The sequence below is a fragment of the Stenella coeruleoalba genome, assembly GCF_951394435.1.
Source record: "Stenella coeruleoalba genome assembly, chromosome: 14".
Lineage (NCBI taxonomy): Eukaryota > Metazoa > Chordata > Mammalia > Artiodactyla > Delphinidae > Stenella > Stenella coeruleoalba.
In genome coordinates this window covers 54786425-54810207 of record NC_137160.1, presented here as the reverse complement: position 1 = coordinate 54810207, position 23783 = coordinate 54786425, and the positions used below count along the sequence as shown (strand labels likewise).

General features: G+C 34.7%; 1 protein-coding gene across 1 annotated transcript in view; it reads right to left on the bottom strand.

Annotated features, from left to right (window-relative positions):
• Positions 1-23783, bottom strand: part of SMCHD1 (structural maintenance of chromosomes flexible hinge domain containing 1) — a 128692-nt gene that overhangs the window by 43432 nt on the left and 61477 nt on the right. The window contains exons 21-33 of the mRNA XM_079942278.1: positions 23356-23452; positions 21916-21988; positions 19788-19927; positions 19018-19152; positions 16820-17047; positions 13817-13965; positions 12369-12457; positions 11614-11732; positions 8408-8575; positions 5141-5266; positions 2912-2991; positions 2520-2677; positions 292-407 (exon numbers count right to left, since the gene is read on the bottom strand). Of these exons, the coding sequence (XP_079798404.1) occupies positions 292-407; positions 2520-2677; positions 2912-2991; positions 5141-5266; positions 8408-8575; positions 11614-11732; positions 12369-12457; positions 13817-13965; positions 16820-17047; positions 19018-19152; positions 19788-19927; positions 21916-21988; positions 23356-23452 (1678 nt within the window). The remainder of the gene's footprint in view (positions 1-291; positions 408-2519; positions 2678-2911; positions 2992-5140; positions 5267-8407; positions 8576-11613; positions 11733-12368; positions 12458-13816; positions 13966-16819; positions 17048-19017; positions 19153-19787; positions 19928-21915; positions 21989-23355; positions 23453-23783) is intronic.

Below are 23783 nucleotides of genomic sequence, written 5' to 3'. Positions count from 1 at the left end.
CTCTCCACTCTACCCCCTTCTTTAATTTACTCTGTAGTCTATCAATCACATCTCCTTCTCTCACTTTCTGTACTATCTCTCAGTGATATTTAGTTTTTTGCCTGTGCTACTGTTCTTTAGACTTAATTCTGAAACATACTCTGATGCATCTTTTAAAAATCCTAAGTGATGGAATGGGTTACTTTCTAGTTCTCCAGGATATACACACTGCATTTTTATATTAAATTACATTTAATTTTATGTTAAATGTAAGAGCTACTTTTAATTTCTAAAATGCTTTCTATGACTCACATTTGCTGGTGGTCGGTTCCCACTGTTTGACAGTTTCCACATTTTCATGGAAATACGTGCTGGATTAATATTTTTAATGATACTGTCATCTTCAGAAATAACAGTAATCATAAAATCTGTAATGATGAACATTAAAAAATTATTTTCTTTCTAGTTCAATTAGTGGATTTGGCTAAATAACTGTATGTCTTAAAGCATACATCTTGTTTAAGTGTTAATAATAAAATTCTAATGAAGAAATAAAACTATTCTTTAATTAGTCTTCCCCAACAATTTGTCTGCAGAACTTAATCATAACAGGTAACTCTCCAGTGCTAAATCTCCCACAGAAATCTAATAAATACATCTTTGCTATTAGTAATCCTTTGTCTTATTTTCACAGTCTGCCAAGCAAGACCAAAAAGGTTAGACTGTGTTATTTGTAGCACAAGGAACTATATTCAATATCCTGTGATACTACTGGGCATATACCCTGAGAAAACCATAATTCAAAAAGAGACAGGTACCACAATGTTCATTGCAGCAGTATTTACAATAGCCAGGACATGCAAGCAACCCAAGTGTCCATCAACAGATGAACGGATAAAGAAGATGTGGCACATATATACAATGGAATATTACTCAGCCATAAAAAGAAACGGAATTGAGTTATTTGTAGTGAGGTAGATGGACCTAGAGTCTGTCATACAGAGTGAAGTAAGTCAGAAAAACAAATACTATATGCTAACACATATGTATGAAATCTAAAAAAAAGAAAAAAAATGGTTCTGATGAACCTAGGGGCAGGACAGGCATAAAGACGCAGACACAGAGAATGAACTTGAGGACACGGGGAGGGGGAAGGGTAAGCTGGGATGAAGTGAGAGAGTAGCACTGACATATATACACTACCAAGTGTAAAACAGATAGCTAGTGGGAAGCAGCTGCATAGCACAGGGAGGTCAGCTCTGTGCTTTGTGACCACCTAGAGGGGTGGGATAGGGAGAGTGGGAGGGAGGCACAAGAGGGAGGGGATATGGGGATATATGTATACGTATAGCTGATTTACTTTGTTATACAGCAGAAACTAACACAACATTGTAAAGCAATTATACTCCAATAAAGACATTAAAAAAATACATCCTGTGATAAAGCATCATGGAAAAGAACATGAAAAAGAATGTATTTATATGTATAACTGAGTCACTCTGCTGTACAGCAGTAATTATCACAACATTGTAATTCAACTATGCTTCAATAAAAATTTTTTTAAAAAAAAGGTTAGACTACAGATACTCAGCAATCTAGAACAGGCCAAACAGTTACAAATCTATATGCTTTATGTAGTCTGAGAATACAATGTTTACTTTCTTTTATGATTTTCAATAGCATACAGTAGCTAAACTATTATTACTTGTAATAGTCCCTTATATTTATCACCTGGAATATTCTCTTGTCACCTATTACAGTTTTTAATCACAGGAAATAGGTCTTATCTCCCCTAACAGATTTCAAAGGCTATAATTATTTAAAATTATTGTTAATATTTCAATCTAAATATTTCTGGTCTGCTTCTTTCACTGCTTGTAACTATGAACAGGAATTCATCCTCTCAAGAAAACCAAAGTCTTCAAGAAAATTACCTATACAAAGCAAATACAATTTCCTATTGACTCGGCTCCTGCCATATTACACTGAAATCATTTGCTTACTTGACTGTCTCCTACATTAGACTGAACTCATTGAAAACTGTCTTGTTCATTACTGGAATTAGGAGTCTAGCATAGTGGATGGACATAGCAGGTGTTCAGTAAATGTTTGTTGTTCTGAAATATCTTTAATCATAAATTATGATGTGATGCATTTCCATCCAAATTAAGTTGAACAGCCCTGGTTCTGTCTGGTTTAACAGTGCAACATATTTAGTAGAACACACCCCCCCAGTTTTGCCATTTAGCAGTTCATACTTCTTTTGCAGAATCTCACAATTCAGCAAATGAACAAACACAAACTGGTTATCTTAAGCTATCAGTTTATATATGAACTTTTAGTTCATTCTTGACCACTAAAGGAATGTAGGATATAGGGGAGAGGGAAGACATAGCTAAGTCAAATGTACTTTCTTATTTGAAAAGCCACAACATGCTTGCTTTTTTATCATGCTGAACACCCAGGATAAATAATTTATTCCATTAATGTAAGAGGCAAATTAATACTACAAATTTATTTTAAAACTGTGAATTACTCACCAGTGAAAATACCCCCTGCTAAAAAGCAAGCATCTTTGTCATATTTAACATTGAGACGAATGGGTTTTTCAGGGTCTGGAAGAATCATTAACTTAATTATAGGTCCTTCTATGGTATTCTTGTTATAAATGGCTTTAACCTGCATAATATGTTCTCCTCTAAAAAGAAAAAAGGGGAAGGGGGGAAGGGGGTTCAAACTTCATTAGTTATAACTAAAAATTCTGAGACAATTTATACAAAGTTTAACTCATTTAGGAAACCTCTCTACTCCTGTTCCATTCCAACTCCTGACTATCACTAAATAGAAGGCTAGTTACTACTCTTAACTTAATCAAGTAATAACAAAAATCAATCTCTATAATACCAATAACTATCAAACTTTCAGTTCTTACCTAGGGGCATAAACACTGAACACTCCCAAATTAGCCCTGCCCCTTTCATCGGTTTTATGCTGTTGGTTTGAAGGAGTGAGCTAAAAACAAAACAAAACGGTTAATTAGAAAATTCTAGGAATCAAATTCTTTTCCTCTATTACTATTTAAAAAGCTACATTTGCACACAGTCTAAAATCTAAAATTGTCTAATTTGAACTAGTTGAAATGATATAATACGTAATCACATAATCCAAAGGATAATAATCACTCACACTCAATTAAACTAGAATTTTGTGTATTTCAATTATTAAGTTGCAGAATTCAATGTTCAGTTTCAATAACGCTGATATATCAAGTGAAGTTTGGTCACACAAACACTGAAGGTATATTCCAAAACTGGGGGGCTGTGAGAGTCGGCGCAGGAAAAATAAACATAAATACACATACATAATTTCAAGTCAAGGCATAATACCATGTCCATCGTTAGTTACTTCATCTTTCTCTTAATATTTACTCAGATGTGCTTCTTAAATCTTTGTTGCAATACTACTTTTGCATTGATAACCAAGCTTTTACTTTTAAGTGATTAAGAATCAGTGGCCACATTTCCTAATCATTGGTTAGAAGAGTCTTTCAGTCTTTTGCAGATGCTTCTCCAAAAAACTAAGATCATACTCTTATTACCAGTAGGAAATAATCACTATTTAACTCTCTTGGAAGCAAACATTAAGAACAGAAGTAAATGTGAAGACTGTAGAAGCAGGAAAATCAGACTCTCTCCTAAATTCTAATACCAAATTTCTGTTTATCGGAACCTGAAGATTAGGTGATTCTGGTACATGCAGACAAAAAAAAAAAAACAAAAGCAATAGTTGGTGAGACAAAAGTGAGAAAGAGTAATTGAACTGCTAGAATAAAACCCTATATTTGTACCTGTCTCATTTACCCTCCAATCCATCTTCTCTCAACCTATCTCAAAGTCTTTCCTCCATCTGGGTCCTAAATCTTTGTCGCTAAGCCAGAGAAGTAAGTCTTCTATTTCAGGCTATATAGCAGCAATACTGTAGTCTTTTTTGACAGGCTAAGACCTCTGACCCTTTTCACTTTACTTTGAAAATAAGTTCATGCGGATCACAAGTCATTCTTGGCACTTTAATCTCCTGTATAGCTTTTATTTATTTATTTATTTTCGTTTATTGTCTTTTGGCCACGCACATGGCATGCAAGATTTTAGTTCACCAACAAGGGATTGAACCTGTGACCCCTGCAGTGGAAGCATGTAGTCCCAACCACTGGACTGCCAGGGAATTCTCTCCTGTATAGCTTTTAAGATAAACTTGTTGAGTCCTACAAAATCCCCACTGGGATTCTTAATGAACTAATAGATTAATTTCAAGTGAACTGTGTATTTATATAATACCAACTTTTTGCATCCACTAAAATTATAAAATTCATGGAGGGATATTCAAGCCTGGCTAAATATAACTCCAAGAACTCGCTTCTGTGTTGCCTGGCAACAACCTGGCTGGGACAAATGAATTCCCTTCAACCAACAGGAGAGACTTGTGAAAATATAACTTTGCAAGGGACTGGCAGCTTCTTCCCTTACCCCTTGCAGGAGGGCATAAACTTCGTGCCAGGCATCCAAAGTCCCCCCTACATCCTAGTTACCCCAATACTAATGTAAACACTTGGTACCTAATCTTGGACTCCCGGTATCCAAGCACTATGTCTGTGCCCAAACATTACGAGGCCATGTTCATGCTTGCCGAATTCCCTAGAACACAAGCCAGTATAGGTCTAACAGCTATGCCCAGGCCCTGGTAGCTCTCCAAAAGGTAGGTGGAGTACAGCTACTCGCATGACTCTTTTCCTTCACCCTTAGGGCTTGTAAGTTTCCCCAATAATACCTGTTTCATAACCCATACTGCAGGTCATTGTATCTGCCATCATTCACCTTTGTCAGCATTATCTATTCTTAATCTGAAATCCAAATATTATTAATATTGTGTAATAAACACTCAAGACATAACTGCAGAATGTTGCTCCTTGTTACACTGTTTGCAAGATATAAACTATACTTCCTCAAACTATTAAAAATTTTAGGTTAACTTAAACTAAGCAATAATGAAGATTATATAAGACTATTTTTTTTTTAAAAAAAAGAAATGTGACACCTAAAGACGTAATCCTGAGGATGAAAGCCAGAATTTTAAGTGAAAATGTTTAAGAATGTTTAAAACTTACCTTTAAATTGTTAGCTTTTATAAGGCTTATTTTAACCTGTGGCACAAGTGCTGGATTATCCCACTGATCACAAAGTTGAACAATGAGAGGATTCTGTAATTCTCTTCCGTTAATCACTGGAATGGACTAAAACAGATATAATAATTTTAAGAAGCACTAAAACATATATGCCAAACAATATGATTACTATTTAAGTGAAACAATCACTTAATGTATCTGTTTTATTCACAAATAGCTCCCTTCATCGATTAAAATAAACTTCTGAAAGTCAATTATGTTGTCACAAATGATCCTCTTCTTATAGAAATGATTGAAAATTTGATAAACGGGAAAATATCATTTGACATTACTGGCTTCTAGAGCCAGTCAAGAATTCTAAAAATTACATATTAGAAGGACTTCCTTGGAAACAGAAGCTTATCTTAGGTTCTCATCTTTAGCGCTGTCATCTACAGTTTAACTCCTCCATCAATTGTCAGCACTCTGCCAGTCTACACGAAGCAATAATGCACAGTTTTCCAGCTCTTGGTTAAACAGGACTAGTCACTGATAATCTACACTGTCTTGTTGGCTTAAGATGTTTCTTGCTTTTCCATTACTTCATGTAAGGCCTGTGTAGCTCTGAGAATTTGTGTGCCAACCTATTAATACTGGATATATCAAAGGAAAACACATTGTCAAGCAAGAAACCTGTGAAAGTCCAATCCTCTGTGTCAGATTTTAAAAGTTAAAAAAAAAAAAAGATAGGAAAGATATAACTAGCAAAAAATGAAAGCTGACTTATCATCTCTCTCCTACTAATAATGTTCCCTCCGCTTCCTCCACCCCTCACCTTACTTGAGGAAGTTGTTTACCAAATTACGTTAGGAGGTTGCTAAAAGTGGGAGAAAAATTAATAATGTGTTAGGGCTAGAACTTTTTTTTTTAAAGATACCCCTGAAGCTGGTTTAGTTTAAATGCTTGACTACCAAAAGATTTTCATGGATAGACTGTATTTTATCTGAAAAAGTTTATAAAAAGCTTGAATATATAAAAAGTGCTGATGTTTCCAAATGTAAACACTACAGGGTCTTTATTCCTAATTATGTAATTGTCTGTCCATCAAATAGTAACTACTTTTAAAGAATATCTTTCAGTAAATGACTTGTAGCAAAAGCTTTTAGTTGAACATTTTTCTGGGTGGTAGTGGGGAAAGCAAATATCCAAAATCAAATGTTCATGAATACAAATCTGTCCTTTGCCACTTTTTAATATTGTCGTGTAATGTAATATTTCAGAATTTGTTTCCTATTTATAAAGAATGATAATATATCATAATGTTGCTGAAGATTAAATGAGAGAATATATGTGTATATTTAATATATTTTTTCTATTTATCATGCTTAGGTGTTAAATCAGTTCCCCTTTTCTATTAAAGATCCTGTAGGGGCACGGTAGGTCAAAAATTAAATTAGGAAATTCTAGGAAAACCACATATTCAAATGACTACGTTTTCAAGCTTACCTACATATAATGTATCTCTTAACAGAATGAGAAATTTGTTTTAGGTTTTATTTTTAAAACTGTTGGATTTCAATGGTATCTGCAAATAAACCTTGTAATAAGTTTTTGAGTTAGCAAGCTGTCATTATTTTTTATATTCCCCTCCTACAAAATCATATAAAAACATGAACATGTAAAGATTTTTTCCACCTCAAATGTACACAATTATTCCATGATACAGTCAGTCAACAAATCCTTTACTGACATCATTAGGCACAAAGAATGTATTGATTTATGCAATATATGTGCTTCCAGATAAAAAATAAGTACGCTCACTTTTCAGTGAAATCCTTCAGTCAACACATTACAAAAAAAATTGTTTTTAAAGCACATTCATACACTAGTTTATCTGTTTTTTTAAACTCACAAATCAAAAAAGGGCAATCTCAAACTAGGGTGCAGATATGTAAGCTTTTCTTACATGATCAGTTCCTTTACAGGATAATTTCATTTACTACCACGGTCATGTGAGATCATTTCCCCTTAGAAAAAAATAAGCTTTCATACCAACAGATAAGGCCCTGCCACACCATAACTGAACACCAGAATGTGAACATTTTAAAATGAGAATTCTAAAAATTGACTGAAAACTGAAAGGTAACAGATTTGATAGACATTTGCAAAATTAGTATTGAAGTATTAGTGATTAGTATTTAATTCAAAAAGAGTCATGTCCCACAATGTTCATTCCAGCTCTATTTACAATAGCCAGGACATGGAAGCAACCTAAGTGTCCATCGACAGATGAATGGATAAAGAAGATGTGGCACATATATACAATGGAATATTACTCAGCCATAAAAGGAAACGAAACTGAGTTAGTTGTAGTGAGGTGGATGGACCTAGAGTCTGTCATACAGAATGAAGTAAGTCAGAAAGAGAAAAACAAATACCGTATGCTAATACATACATATGCAGTCTAAAAAAAAAAAAAAGGTTCTGAAGAAGCTAGGGGCAGGACAGGAATAAAGAAGCAGACGTAGAGAGTGGACCTGAGGATGGGGAAGAGTAAGCTGGGATGAAGTGAGAGAGTGGCATGGACTTACACATATTACCAAATGTAAAACAGATAGCTAGTGGGAAGCAGCCACATAGCACAGGGAGATCAGCTCAGTGCTTTGTGACCACCTAAGGGGTGGGATAGGGAGGGTGGGAGGGAGACGGAAGAGGGAAGAGATACGGGGATGTATATATACATATAGCTGATTCACTTTGTTATAAAGCAGAAACTAACACACCATGGTAAAGCAATTATACTCCAATAAAGATGTTAAAAAAAAAGATTTAACTATTTGCATAGGAAGGCAAACTGAAGTTTTTATGGATATAATGAATGACTTGATACCTGGTATGCTTTTAAAAATTCCAGCAAAAACATTTTTTTAGTAAGTCAGTGAGAGAGAACAATGAAATAAAATTGGGCAAAAATCAGTAACTGTTGAAACTGGGCGTTCATTATACTTTACTTTTATGCATATTTTAAAATTTCTATTACAATAAAATACTTAGAATTTGAAGTATTACACTTTTTTAAACAAATGAGGGCACAGTGATGAATTAAATAATGAAGTATTAAAATTCATATTACTTTGTCCTTTTGTTATTGTTACTATTGCTACTGTTATTACTTCAACAACAAAATGTAACTATTCTGATCTACTGACATTTTGAAGCAGTAAGTCATGTGATATTAAACTCTGTCAATCAAGGCAGGAAGGTACTTACCTCCTTTAACTCTGGCCAGTCTACAAGGAGAAGTTTAGCTGGTGGCCCAGAAATTAGCTGCACTCGAATAAAGTCAGAAAACTCACGCCACGTAAAACAAAGATCCTTATTTCCAGGGGGACCTGGAATAAATTTGATGCCTCTCACACTTATACTTTGTGTATTTTCCTAATGAGGAAAAGCACATTGAAAAGAAACAGGGAGATAATGTTTAGTTTTCAGAAAAATGAAAGAAAATGTCGTCACCACCTATGTGCATACAGATGTGCTTCTGGTATAACAACAGCAAGTAACTTACACATATGCCAATACTGGAGTTCCTTGAATTTCATCTCCTTGAGAGGAGAAACTGAAATTCTTTTTTGTGAGGGAGAAATCTAAAAGGTTCAAGCTATGTCCTTTTTCCTGATATTTTCCTAATTTCCCTCTTATTTACACTTGCATTGTCTCCTTTTTGTTCCCCAAATAGCCATGCACGTGCTTGCCCAACACCCTTTGCACTCGCTCCTTCCCTGTGACTGCAACATTTTTTTTACCTACATGGCTTTTCTTCAGGTTTTTGCGCACAGAATACCTTAACCAGAGGGGTTTTCTGTGACTACCCTATATGATGGTGCCCTATTCCCACAGCCCACTTTAATTTTCTTCCTGTCACTCATTTCCTACCTGTTATATGCTCTCCCATTACAAGGTAATCTCCGAGAAGGCAGGGGCTTTGACTTGTCACAACCCCATCGCTGGTACTTAGAATGCCTAACATCTGTTAATGGGAATCAATGACACTAGCCTATAATCTTTGCCAAGTGACTGAAGTAGATAAACTGATTCCATACTGGCATGAGCACTGTAGTATTCACATTTTAATAGTGACCCTTAATGATTTCATCATCTTAAATTTCCATTAAGTACAAATATATTCCAGAAGATTTTAAAAATCAGAGTTAAAATGTCATGTTTTATGATCTGAAACAACTGTTCGTAGAACATTTTCTGTAAAAAGACATTGCAAAACGATAAAAATTAATCTCCCCCAAAAGCCCACTGAGTGCAGGGGAGTTTTTTCATTATTTGGAAAACAAATTAAGCATTCATTAGTACAACACATTGAAAAGTTCAAAATACGTGAAGTCTATAGAATCCCACATTTAATAGTGAAACACCAAATGCCCTTTTGAAGAGGTGATGTCTTAAGTAATCTTGAAAGTTATTCTGGTTTTACCTCATATCTTAAAAATAAAATTTGCATGCACATTAACAAATTGTAGATGAGTATAAATAGAATTAAACACAAAATTCTGAAAGGCACTCTCTAAGGTCTAATGTTGATATTATCAAGGGAATGTACTTCAGAAGAGCAGTACATTTTATGAAGATGTGGAAATGATTTTAAGAAACAATGGCAGGGCTTCCCTGGTAGCGCATTGGTTGAGAGTCCACCTGCTGATGCAGGGGACACAGGTTCGTGCCCCGGTCCGGGAGGATCCCACATGCCGCGGAGCGGCTGGGCCCGTGAGCCATGGCTGCTAAGCCTCCGTGTCTGGAGCCTGTGCTCCGCAACGGGAGAGGCCACAGCAGTGAGAGGCCCACGTACCAAAAAAAAAAAAGAAATAATGGCATATTAAAACCAGTTTTTTAAAATTTTTTTTAATTTTTTTGCGGTACGCAAAAATAGTGCTTTTAAAAATAGTGCTTTTTAAAAACAACTTTGGTTTAAAAAAAAAGAAAACAGAGGCTCCCTTTTTTCTGTAGAAACTAGGGGTAGACTCCTATTGTTTTGAAAGTGAGTCAAGATAGTATACATCAGTTATAAAATGACAGCAGAAACAAAGAAAGTCAATTTGACTGGAGAATGAGCCATGGGAGGAGATAGGTGTGCTGCAGTGGAATACTATGGAGTACTTTAGGTCACCCTAAGGAGATGGAGTCTATAGTATAAAATGCTGATAGGTGGCATAAGATGGGAACTGAAAACTGACACTAGATTCGGTCAGACGGCACAGGGCAGAAAAACAGTGACAGTGGCTTGCCTGGGAATGATGGTGAAGAATGTGAAAAGAGAGTAGACACAACTCTTCCAAGGAGCTGTACTGTAAAAAGGAGGAGAGAAGGAGGGCCGTACAAGGAAGCTGTGAGCGTTTTTTCATTATAGCCTGTCTATATGCTGATGGGAATCTAATTGACAGGGAAAACAAGATGTAGGAAGATAGGTTACAATTTAGGAATAATTAGTGAAAGAGGATGGGAGCCTGTGCATAAGGCGACAGGAAGCAGAGATAGTTCATGTATAACAGCAGTTATTATCTGACTTCATCTACACAGAGGGTGAAGCTAGACAAGAGAAGAACCTGAAAGTCAAAGATGAAACCTTATCTTTTACAGTAAACAAAACACCATTAAAAGTTCCTCAGCAGTGCTAAGATATAGTGAAAGTGGTGTTCTGAAAACTAGAAAATAATAGCCCAGCAGATTAGTGGAAACAGAAATTCTAGGTGGGAGGGGCAACAAGGAGGCTATTATGATCATTCTGTCGGGTAAAAGGTATAATGGAGGCTCCAAAAGGAAGAAGAGTTTTGAAAACCATTAAATGCCCTAAATGGATTCAACTTTACTTGGGCCTTAGAATTCCTTCTTTTTGACCTACTCGAGCCTGGTAGGTTCCTTGAAGGCTCAACTCCAACATCTTTTCTCAAAAACTGCCTTTAATCTCTCCAAGAAGAATACATTGTGTTTCCCTGCTTGTTTTAAACTGAAATAATTCCACCAGGGTTCTTATTTTTCAAGCTAATCTCAATTAACTGCACAGCTGCAAACTTTCACCACTAGTTTTCTCCCAGGCATTCTATTTAATGCAGGGACTGAGCACCAAGAAATTTTACTCAAATAGCTACATGAAAAACTATCTTCATATACATATCAAAATATTTAAGGATGAAATGATATGATGTATGGAATTTGCTTCAAAGTGATGGATAAGGGGGAAGTGATGAATGTTGAAGCTGACTGATGGGATCATGGGAATTAATTATACTATTTATTCTATTTTTGCATATGTTCAAAATTTTTCATTATAAAACTTATTTTAATGCCTTTTATAATTTTTCACTGTAAACACTGAAATCAAGTCTCTCTTATTTTTGTTTTTCCCAAACATTTTGTTATATATAAACTGAATGGAATAAGCCAACTGTTATGGAAAACAGCCATACCTGAAAAGTAGTTTTCAAATGTGAGCTATCAAGTCCAATCCCAGCAATTCCCAAGGAAGATAGAGAACTTGGTGAAAATGCTTGAATCTGATTTCCATACTGATCTGTAACTATTATAACTATAAAAAGGGGAGGAAGTTTAATTTTAAAGTATCAATAAAATATACAAATATCTATAATAAACACTTATACACTTAATTAAAATTATACTTAGAAACTCATTCTAACTTTGTTCTTGTGTATTTTTTTGGTAAAAAGTAATTATAATCACTTCTTTTATAATCACTATAAAAATAATAAGAATATACATAAGTACACTTATATTATTTACATGTTTAACATGATGCTGATGTTAATCATATTTACATATTTAACATGATGCTGATGTTAATCAAGTTTTTTACCATGAACATTTGAAGGAAATAATTTAGTATTATGTAATATTCTAGATATAAGAAAAATACAGGATACATATGAACCCACTAATATATTTACTTTTCACTCTTAATATTAACTATTATCATTTCTAACAAAAGTCAACATTCTTTTCAACAAACTATTTTTGCCAAACTGATTTCACAGTTAGGTCAGCATAGGCAAAGACAGGGAAAATGCTTCAATCTTTCCAACAATGGAATTTAAACCATAAACCGTATATAAATCCCAAGTTTTCCTTTCAGATTATGTATGCCAAAACATGAACGTAAGGACATATTATAGAAGTGTTTTAAAGAAAGAAAGCAGGCCATACTAACCTATTTCTCCTTGAAGCTCTTGGCCCATCTGCACAGTTTTTCCTCCTTTTAATTCACATTTTAGATGTTTAGGTTCATCAGGAAGTGGTCTGCAATTGATTAACAAGTTAAAGGCCTTACTTGCACCATTAATTGTAGAAAAAAATTAGTTTAAATATGCTAAAGAGTAACAAATACAACACTCATTTTCTAAAACTTAAAGTAACACCCCTCTAAATACCTCCATTTATATAACGTAACTATTAACCCAAAAGGAAAGAGAGAAAAGATAGCTTGCAAAGAGAGTAGAGAATACTGAAAAAAAAAAAATACACATGTGTTAGATCACAGTTAGCTATGCTGGATTAAAAGGAATTTATGCCATGAGAGCACTGAGAAAGAAAACAGATGGGTCTGTAAGAATGACTCATCAAGAGATCTGTCTCTGGCTGAAGAGTTGTACATCTTACGATTTTATCTCAAACGTGGAGCTATTCTAAGTGTTGGAATAGTATGGAAATGTGTAGAGGAATTAAAGTGAAAAAGGTTTGGCTTCCCTGGTGGTGCAGTGGTTGAGACTCCGCCTGCCGATGCAGGGGACACGGGTTTGTGCCCCGGTCCGGGAAGATCCCACATGCTGTGGAGCGGCTGGGCCCGTGAGCCATGGCCGCTGAGCCTGTGCGTCCGGAGCCTGTGCTCCACAACGGGAGAGGCCCCAGCAGAAAGGGGCCCACGTACCGCAAAAAAAAAAAAAAAAAAAAAGTGAAAAAGGTTATTAAAAAAGAGGCAGCCGAGGAACTGACAGGCCAGGGTGAAGGACAGGTTTTCAATATAGCTACTTAAATCTCCCCCTTTTCTATCAGGTGGACTCAGCTTTGAAAATCATCACTAACCAATGAAAGCATTCTTCCTTCTGAACAACACACTGACTGATCACACTGTATCTTTTGGACTTTTCATGTCTGTCATTCTCCATGAGTTTTCACTGTTGCTTGTCCTAGAAGGGCTTTCCTTTATTAAAAGTTCTAGTTCTGACAGATACTAGAGGGTCAATTAAGCAGAAGCTTGTAACGATATTAAGAATTAATCACTATCTTCAGTGAAGCTTTATTCCAAAGACAACCTATTTCCAAAAAATTGTGAAAATTTCTATATTAAAAAACAACGTTGGGGCTTCCCTGGTGGCGCAGTGGTTGAGAGTCTGCCTGCTGATACAGGGGACACGGGTTCGTGCCCCAGTCCGGGAAGGTCCCACATGCAGCGGAGTGGCTGGGCCCGTGAGCCATGGCCACTGAGCCTGCGCGTCCGGAGCTTGTGCTCCTCGATGGGAGAGGCCACAACAGTGAGAGGCCCACGTACCGCAAAAAAAAAAAAAAAAAACAACTTTGGCATGTGTGCTTTGGAGAAAAGCACTTTTGTCGCCATATGCTGAATTTTGAAATACCTCAAAATATAATATGCCCACAAACCTTACTGTAAATGAACTTTCCAAAGACACATGATCATCTTGGAACGAAACCTGGCAATAGCGCATATCTTTCACAGATGTTGGTACTTGTACATCAGGAAGCAGACCCTGTAGTAAGTGCTCTTTGTTAATCTCAGGAGTCCAGTTAACCTAGAAGAAAAATTATATATTTAATAATAATATAAAGCTTAATCTAATGCCTTCCAACTGCCACTTATCTTACCAAAGACTCTTAAAATTATAACCCATCCTCCCCACCTCTAAGGAAAAAGCCCCTGATGACCAGAAATGATGGTCGTTCATATATTACTATAATAAAAAAGTATCTTCCTCATTGTCTTTCCTGATAATGTTGCCACCATATCTTTCAATGCAATAAAATAAATATTCCTAAGTCATTTCTTTAGCTTTTGTCACAAGATTATCACTGTGGTCATTATAGTTTTAAAAAAATCATGTCAATCAAATCATGTGATCAATTCTGAGAATTAACAGTCACTCTGTTTTTTTGAAAAGAATCTTATTAATACAGGTTTTAAATGAGATCTAAGTGGACCTGATTCAGCAAGGTGAGAAAAAAAGTTAAATCCACTAATGTACTTAGCAGCCTGGTCACATCTTGATCTTAATCCACTCTGGAATGTTTTCAGCTCTAATTTTAACTTTATATCTCTTAAATTCCATATTTTGTTACCTGATCCATTTTTTAAGTTGATTACCCTACACTATCCTTTTAAACTTCCAATCCTTTCTATTTAAGAATTTTTACCTCAACTTTATGCTTTTAGCCTTCTATAGTTGTGATTCTTAAATCATTGATATTCTAATATTTTAATCCTAGTTTATGTTGTTCTTTCTTAGTTACCTTTTTTTTAAAAAAAATAAATTTATTTGTTTATTTTTGGCTGCGTTGGGTCTTCATTGCTGCGCGCGGGCTTTCTCTAGTTGCGGCTAGTGGGGGCTACTCTTCGTTGTGGTGCACAGGCTTCTCATTGTGGTGGCTTCTCTTGCTATGGAGCACGGGCACTAGGCGCGCGGGCTTCAGTAGTTGTCACTCGCGGGCTCTAGTGCGCAGGCTCAGCAGTTGTGGCACACAGGCTTAGCTGCTCCGCGGCATATGGGATCTTCTAGGACCAAGGCTCGAACCCATGTCCCCTGCATTGGCAGGTGGATTCTTAATGACTGCGCCACCAGGGGAGTCCTCTTAGTTACCTTTTTAAACAGTATTTTTATTCTTTATCATACCTTTTTTTCCTTTTTTTTAAATAATGGAAGCAGCAAGCAGGAGTTACACAAAAAGGCTTTCTTCTCTCACCCTAGTTGTGCTCTCTTTTCAATGAATTCCTACGTCAGTTTGGGTTGACTTTCCTCAATACTGGAGAATTCGCTAAAGACTACAAAACCACTTTAAGCATATACATTTAATAAAAGTATTTAATATCCTTTATTATCAATAAAGGTGCATGTTTTAAAATGTTTGGAACCCAAGAAATATATAACTACTAGAATTGAGGCAAAATGTGTCAAAAGCTGGCCATGAGCTTAGAGAATGGCAAAAAGGAGGTTATATACAGAAAAAGGCTCTGAAGTCAATGTTTCTCCTTACCCTTAACATGAAAGTAAACTGTGGAAACATTATGAGAAAGCAAGGAATCAGTTCAGAAGCTAGGTTGCTGGTACCACTTTTAAACTACTTGCCTTCAAATCTGCTGACAGAGATAAAAATGGCTTGCCTCCCTTCCAAGCAGGATAAGGATTATTTATCTCGAAATCCTCCCTTCCCTCATTATGGAGAGGAAAATAAACTGGCTGGAGCAAGGGTTATTCCAAGTAAGATTTAAAAAATAATGTCAGCTGAATCCTGGTAAACAATTCTTTTAAAATATCAGATCCTATATTTGGAGACTCAGGATGGCTACAGAATACAGCAGTGCAAAAGAGTGGAATTCCCTGGTGGTCCAGTGGTTAGGACTCCACACTTTCACTGCCGAGGGCCTAGGTTCGATCCCTGGTCGAGGAACTAAGATCCCACGAGACACACGGCATGGCCAAAAATAAATAAATAAATAAATAAAATAAATTAATTAAAAAAAAAACTCTAACCATTTTGATTTGGTTCTCTGTTAAGTGAGCTGTTAAAGTTTCAACATATAGATTTACCCTATCAAGGAACAAATGATACATTTAGATGGCAGGTCTATGAGGACCATCTGAAGCTACTGAGAACTGACAAAAGCATTGTCTAAGGATCACACTTTCAGAGATTGCTATACCAATTTCAAATGGCCAAATCAGGAGTCTGTAGTTAACAATACTGTTTTACCATTTTCCTTTAACAGACTTTTTATTTAGTGCCTTCAGAATAGCTACAAAAACACTGCTTTGGTTGGGGACTTCCCTGGTGGCACAGTAGTTAAGAATCTACCTGCCAATGCAGGTGACACAGGTTCGATCCCTGGTACAGGAAGATGCCACATGACACAGAGCAACTAAGCCCGTGCACCACAACTACTGAGCCTGCGCTCTAGAGCCTGCAAGCCATGACTACTGAAGCCTGTGCTCTGCAACAAAGACAAGCCACCACAATGAGAAGCCCGTGCACCGCAACAAAGAGTCCCTGCTCACCGCAACCAGAGAAAGCCTGTGTGCAGCAGCGAAGACCCAACACGGCCATAAATAAATAAAATTTACAAAACAGACAAACACTGCTTTGGTCAAGTGGTGATCTTGATTCTGAGTATAGAAATACAGTTCATCAGGACTGGAATTTTGTTTAGGTGTCAAAATCATTTTTCTAAGCATGAATTTGTCACACATGAATCATTCAACATTTCAATCTAGTGCATGAAAAAGTATCTTATTTAGCCCGGGATTTTATATAACAGTACTATTTTTCTTTGATAAGCTTCTTCTTAGAGGATAGCCTATAAAACTTGTACAGAGTCTTCCAAGCAAGAAAATGAACAGAATTCTTGCAAATAAACAATCTGTTTGAGATACTTACTTTAATTTTCTCTGCTAAAGCTGATGTTATATGGATTTCTCTTTCTCCTTCATCATACATTTGAAAAATAAGGTTATGCATAGTATCTCCTGCTATCCAATTAACCTCATCCTGATGTTTGATCTGGATTGCCTTTTGTCCTTCTACACTGAATATCTGTAATCTTGCAACATGGCTACTGGGAAGCAACTTAATAGTCTTCTCCACAGGTGCCACATCTTTACAACTCTAGGAAGAGAGGAAAACACAAATATATACTGAATGACATCTGTAATGAAAACACAGTTTTTGGCTTTAATGGTGAATCTTCCATATTGCTTAAGAATTTATTCCCAATATTATGGGAGATCATCTTATATACTGTTAACATTCATAGATTTTCTCATTAAGAGGATACTACAGTATTAATAATTCCATATTTTATACCATGAAGTTATAAATAATGACAGGGGCCACATTCTTAAAACCAAAAACTAGCATATCTGGACTTAAAAGAACTTCCTTCCCCTTTATTTGTAAACTTACTTAAAAGTGTTGCAAACCTGTGAAATTTTAATCATGACACAGATTTGGTGACCAGCATTTATTAATAAAAATAAAGGTGTAATAAATTAAGAATTTTCTATAAATTAAAGATAAATATTGCAATAAAATGTCATTTAATGAGCTTCTAGAGCTTTTTCAATTCATTTTACATTGGGGTGAGTGGACAGAGTTGCTTGTAGCTAGATGAGGACTCTAGATGCCCCTAAAGGTTGAGCTGGCGTATTTATAATTTGTTATGGGCATATCAGTGTTCCAAAGATCAGTAACGATGAGCTTGTGTGCTACATAAATTGATTTTAGGCACACAAAATTAAAACACTACATAATTATTTCAGAATCTAGGTGTAGTGCATTCCACAGGATACAAAAAATTCACATAAGTCTAAGCTTAAAATACCTCTACAATCCTATTTCACTCATGTCTCCTTCCTCATCCAGTTGCAGTCATTTTACTGAAGCCCATTCACATGAACAATGACATATTCAAAATTCCTACCTCACAGAGTATCAGGCGAATAATCCATCCCCTATTATAAGCACATCTTATTTGCCTGGCTCAAACTTAAGAGTCACTGCTTTTGGATAATATGTTCTAACTGCAGGTTACAAGATATACCTTGGTCTTTGTCTTAACTGACCAGGACTCTTGGTGTTCTGCCTGTTGCTGCTCTGTAGTATTTACATAATTATATGTAAATGCTCTCTTGCTCTCAAGCCCAGATTTCTCCCTAACTCCAAGTCTTTTTCCTGAATCTCCTGATCTTTTGCAAGATATGGTATGCTCAAAAATATGTTGCCCACATTATTGAAAAAAGGAAATGCATAACAAATATTTGAAGATTATCAAATATAACCAGCTTCAAAAGAAAAGAATTAGAATAAAGTCAAATCATTTCATTCTAATGTAAAAAAATAAAAGCTTTTACCCTTTTGAGGCTCAAGATATGTTAGCTGATATATACTTAGTAGGAAAAACATTGGTTAATCAACTGATGAAGTAATTTATCATCTACTAACCATATCAATTATGAAGAAATCACATTTAGGTATTTTACTTGTATAAGTATTTGTTATCCCATTTAGCAGTCTTAGGAAACCAAATGCTTATATCAACTGCCTGTCCTTCTCTAGGCTGGCTTCACCTTCAGCCATGATGTATATCCAATAACCAGTATCCTACTGGCACGTTAACACAGCAATCTCTTTATAGGAAAACACTACTGAAAAACCATGTATTTACTTTGTTAATTATACACACATATTAAATGTTCATATATCCTTCCTTCAGTGGTGGTTCCATAGGGACATTTACCAAACTTTCTAACAAACAAGTGTAAACTGTAAGAAATAAGAGAATAAAATAAAACTGATAATTGTCACATTTTAATATAGGAAAAAAAAATTTTAGGAACATGTAATCAATAATAGCTATAGATATTATAAAAGGTTTGATCAAGAAAATTACTAATATTTGATACAAAATGTTATTTACTATACCATTTCATTTTTGCCTTTTCTTCCCTCTGGCCAGAAGAATCACAAATATCTCATTTTAAAAAGTCAAACAACTTTACATAAAATATTATAAAGCTGTTAAAGAATATTTGTATGAAGACTCAATATAATACCAATGAATAACAGTAACAACTTACAGGTATTTCAATTTTTGCTTTAAGCGTCTGGTCTTTTTTGATATTCTGAACTTGAATTGCTGGTCCTGACAAAATACTGGTTCCAGAACTACTGCAATCCACAACATAGAGTGGAAGGTTTGGAGCACCTGAAAACTATTGGAAGCGTACAAAATAATTTAAGACCTCAATCAAATGTAACTTATTATTCAATAACTGTTATTTAAATTTTCAAACAATTTAGTACAGCTACTATTTCCGGCTATAAATTAGAAAACTATAAATATAATTCACTAATATACTAGACAATTTCTGAATGAAAAGAGTAAGTTTCTATAATTCTAGGTAAAATTTGTTGATTTTGGAAGAAAAACCAACTTCCTAAACGATTATTCTTTCTTTTTTAACACCACCTATTTGGGTTTTCCTTTCCTTTTTGTGCTCTTTTACTCATATTCATTTATCCATCCATCCCCAATCCTAAAGGATATTTCCACCAACCTACTCATAAATTAAATACTTCACCTGAAATGAGGAGGATGGACTAAGGAAGGAGAGGGGAGGAATCTGTGGTCCAATACTTGGCACAGCTGGCATCATTACTGGCTTAGGGATGCTGAAAACTATTGACAATGAGATAGCCCAAAAATTTCTCCATGGAATAATCATTACACAATCTAGATATAATATAAGGCTTACTATGAAGGAGCCAAAAGATACAGTGATTTAGTGATTTCCATTTAGTACCACGGGACTCAAAATCTACATATTCTTATCTTATAACAGCTTACCTTACAATGAACAATCAATTTTGGTTGTGCTGTTATATTGTCTGATTCATCCAAAACTTCTACCTGAAATGGGAAAGCTGTTCCATTTTCTATAACTAAAATTTCAGAATCAGGTTTCACTTTCAATCGATGAGGGGGACCTACCAGAAAATTATATGATAAAATAGAGATTCAAGTTTCTAAAACTGAAATGTTAAAACAGCAAAAGAAACAGCTTTTAACATTTCAAGTTTTAATATCTTTTAAATAATGCCAAGAGAGAAAAAAGAAATATCCATGTTTAATCATTTCTATCCCCCAAATGCATATCTTCTATACATCACGAGAGTGGTCTCAATTATATTAAAATGTTTGATGTCTAGACTTAGTTTTATGTAACAAGCTAAGACATGGTGATAACTCATGTTAGAAATCACCCAAACGTGAAATACTAAAAAGATTCTGGAAAAAAGTATTCAAGAATAAAAATAAAAGTTTATTAAACTACTTTTTTATTTACTACTTTTAACTTTACACAATGAGACTGATTTCTCAGGCACACTACATACCTGTCTCAGGTAATTTTGTTCAAAGGATCAGTTCATATAATGACATAACCAGATAACTTACTTGTTAAGACTGCCCACAACACTTTGATATCCTAAGCAAGCTGCACCACAAGTTTCCTCTAAACTAATAAAAGAGGGTTTATATTTCTGCAGCAAGATGACCTGATGTGCCCTATAAACACTGATATTTTAAAATACAATTTATGCTAAATAATGGAAACACAAGTTTACAAAGAACAGTTATATCAAAGAACAGTGTTTTTACCATATGCCAACTCTGTTCTCAGAATCCTTACAATGATCTTGATCAAGAAGGTAATATTATTATCCCCATTTTATGGATGAGGAAACTGGGACCCAGAGAGATTAAGTATTCTGTCCAGGTCACATGGCTACTAAATGGCAGACTCAGGTTAGATCCTAATTTTGTAATTTGAAACCTCTTGACCATTATCACTACCACAGTCCCACTTGCTACTTTACCACGTTTACTCGCAAATTCTAAAAAAATATTAGAACTATCTGGTTAATAAGAATTTCCTTTGAGTAGATTTGAGTAATCCATACGTTTTAGCTAACCTCTTAAAATAAAAGCATTGTAAGTAAGTATTAACACATAACAGTTTTTTCTTATACGTCTACCAATGGGCCAATCTTTACTTCTAAATCAATTCATGCCTCAGGGAAAGCTCAAACTACACGAATTTGTGAAAGGAAATAGCTATTTTGTTTCTTTTCATTAAAACCAGTAAAAAAGGTCATATATGGACAAAGATATGATCTCAGTATTATTAATATTAGAGCTAAAACTTTCATAACAAGTCCTGTTCTAGGTGTTGTACAGCATATGCACTTCTCACTCTGCACAGTACTGTGTTAATGAGAACTCATGCATATTGGAAGTGTATCCTCCACTGAGTTACCACCGAAACCATGCAAAGTAAGGGCTGCCCATATTAACTCATTTAATCCTCACAAAAACCCTGTGAATTATGTATTATCTCATTTTACACATGAGAAAACCGAGGCACAGAACAAGTGTACCTCACTGGTAAGTGTCAGAGCTTAGATTCAAACGCAGAAGGGCCGATGCTAGAATATACTCTTTGAACCTCCACAATAGACTGATTCTCAAATTAGCTGGCTTTTTCTACCCTAACTTTACTGCAACTTCATTTACGAGTTGATAAATCATTATTCAAATTAACAACATAAAAGCATAAGAAACTTTCCTTCTTAAAATATTAAATATTTAGTTATATCAGAAAAAGGACAGATCCAGTTCTAACGTTAAGTCTAATTAGTATATCCTTAAGAACAGTTCCCCAATATAGTTTCAATATTCACATTTTTCTCCCAAGATTATTTTTAGAACTTCACTCAAGTCTTTCTAAACGTTTTCCTGTCTTTTATTTTTAACTGGTCATTTCTGTTAGCACTATGTTTGTCATTCAAATGTATTTTCAAGATTTGTACCATATCCAAACCAAAAAACACTTCACCTTTATAAGTGTCATTATATTTTATCATAAGAATATTATTTAAAAGGTAATTAGGAATATTTCTTAAAGTAATATTACCTGGCAGTAATCTAATTTTCTCACTGTGATAGTCGTCTTTTAAACCCGGAAAAATAACCTTCAGAGAAAAATTCTGTTGAAAAAATTATTTTAATTAAATTTAAGTCCTAAATAAATACTTAAGTAATTTACTACCTCAATTCTGATTTACTTTTTGCTTTTCATTTTCATACCATTATAGAAATCTACTCAGCAAATTTATATTGACTAAAATTATCATATATATGTATGAAAGAGATGCAGGTGAAAAAACTGATTTATATTGCCTTCTTTATAGATAATACTATCTTTGAATTCAAAAGGCATAACCTCTGAATAATTATCAGAATTAGGATGGGCACTATAAAAAATGTGGAAAGTAGTGAAATGGAAATAACCCAATATCTAGACATATCTAAAAACAATGCAGTGTTCTAGATTAGATCCTGGAATAGAAAAATAATTGTGGAAAAACTGGGAAAATGTTAAAGCCCAGAGTTTTGTTAATAGTATTATATCAATGTTAACTTCTTAGTTTGGATAAATATATAATAGTTGTATAAGATGTCAGTAGAGGAAGCTGGGTGAAGAGTATATGTGAACTCTCTATACCATCTCTGAAACTCTTCTGTAAAACATAATTATTTCAAAATAAAAAGGTTTTTAAAATCTAGAAATCTTTTTAGCAAGTTTATCTTACTAAAGTCAAATTTTCCACGCTTTTCAAGTTCTTTTTCCAGAAAAAGCTTAATTCAGAAAGATGTACAGAACTTGCTCTTTAATTTGATTAGGTTATACAATGCAGTATAGTATACAGTACTTAAACTTACATGCTCTATTTTAAACATTATTTTGATAGGGAAAATTTTTAAAATATATATTGAAGGTAATGATACAATGGAAAAAAAGTAACACAATACTTAAGTTACTAGCCACAGTGTTCCCATTAGTCATATTAATCTATTAGCTACTTTATATACTTAACTGAAAAATTACCTTATTGGAGTTTGTCTTTACTATCTCTAACCTTATTCCTCCCAAAACACTTCCCTTATACAAATACCAAACCCAATACTTTTACAGAAGTGAGCTAAAGTTTCTCATATTTTTGTTCCTATTCTAAGAAAAACATTGAAAAATGAAAAAACTTACAGAGAAGAAAGAAGCAACATAGTACTAGATAACTGTTGTAAACGGCTTTGAATGCAAAAAGACTGGAATGAAAATGAAGACAGTTGAAAATATTTAATTCATAAACGTTTAACAAACAACAGCAGCAAATATGCTGGTCTTCTCAAGAGATGTAAATGGTAATGGTATGTGGGGTGACATGATCCTGATTAATTCCTAAGAACCTGACATTACTGTCATCTTGTCACAAAAATAGGTTTTTAAATTTCCAATTTCATTTTTACCATATAAGAAATAACATGCATTATAACATGTATGTACAATGCTTACCTTGCCTTGACAAGAGTTTACAGGGCCCTTAGCTGTAACACCTCGAATGACACAATTTGGGCCATTGGTTATTTCTTCATAATGTAAAGATAAACCACTGGAAAAAATAAATTATTTTTTAACTTTCCCTCCATTACCTACAAATAAGCTGCAAATGTTCTTTTCTCTTTTCTTTCTTTTTTTTTTTCTAGCTGTGCCACATGGCTTGCAGGATCTTAGTTCCCTGACCAGGGACTGAACCCGGGCCCTCAGCAGTGAGAACACGAAGTCCTAACCACTGGACTGCCAGGGAATTCCTGCTGCAAATGTGTTTGTCTTCTCATATGACATTCTCATTTTTAATTCATTTTTCTAATAAAATTGTATTTTTTTAAAAGAGAGAAACAAATGAATAGAAGCAAATTCCCATGAGATTTTTACAAAGAAAA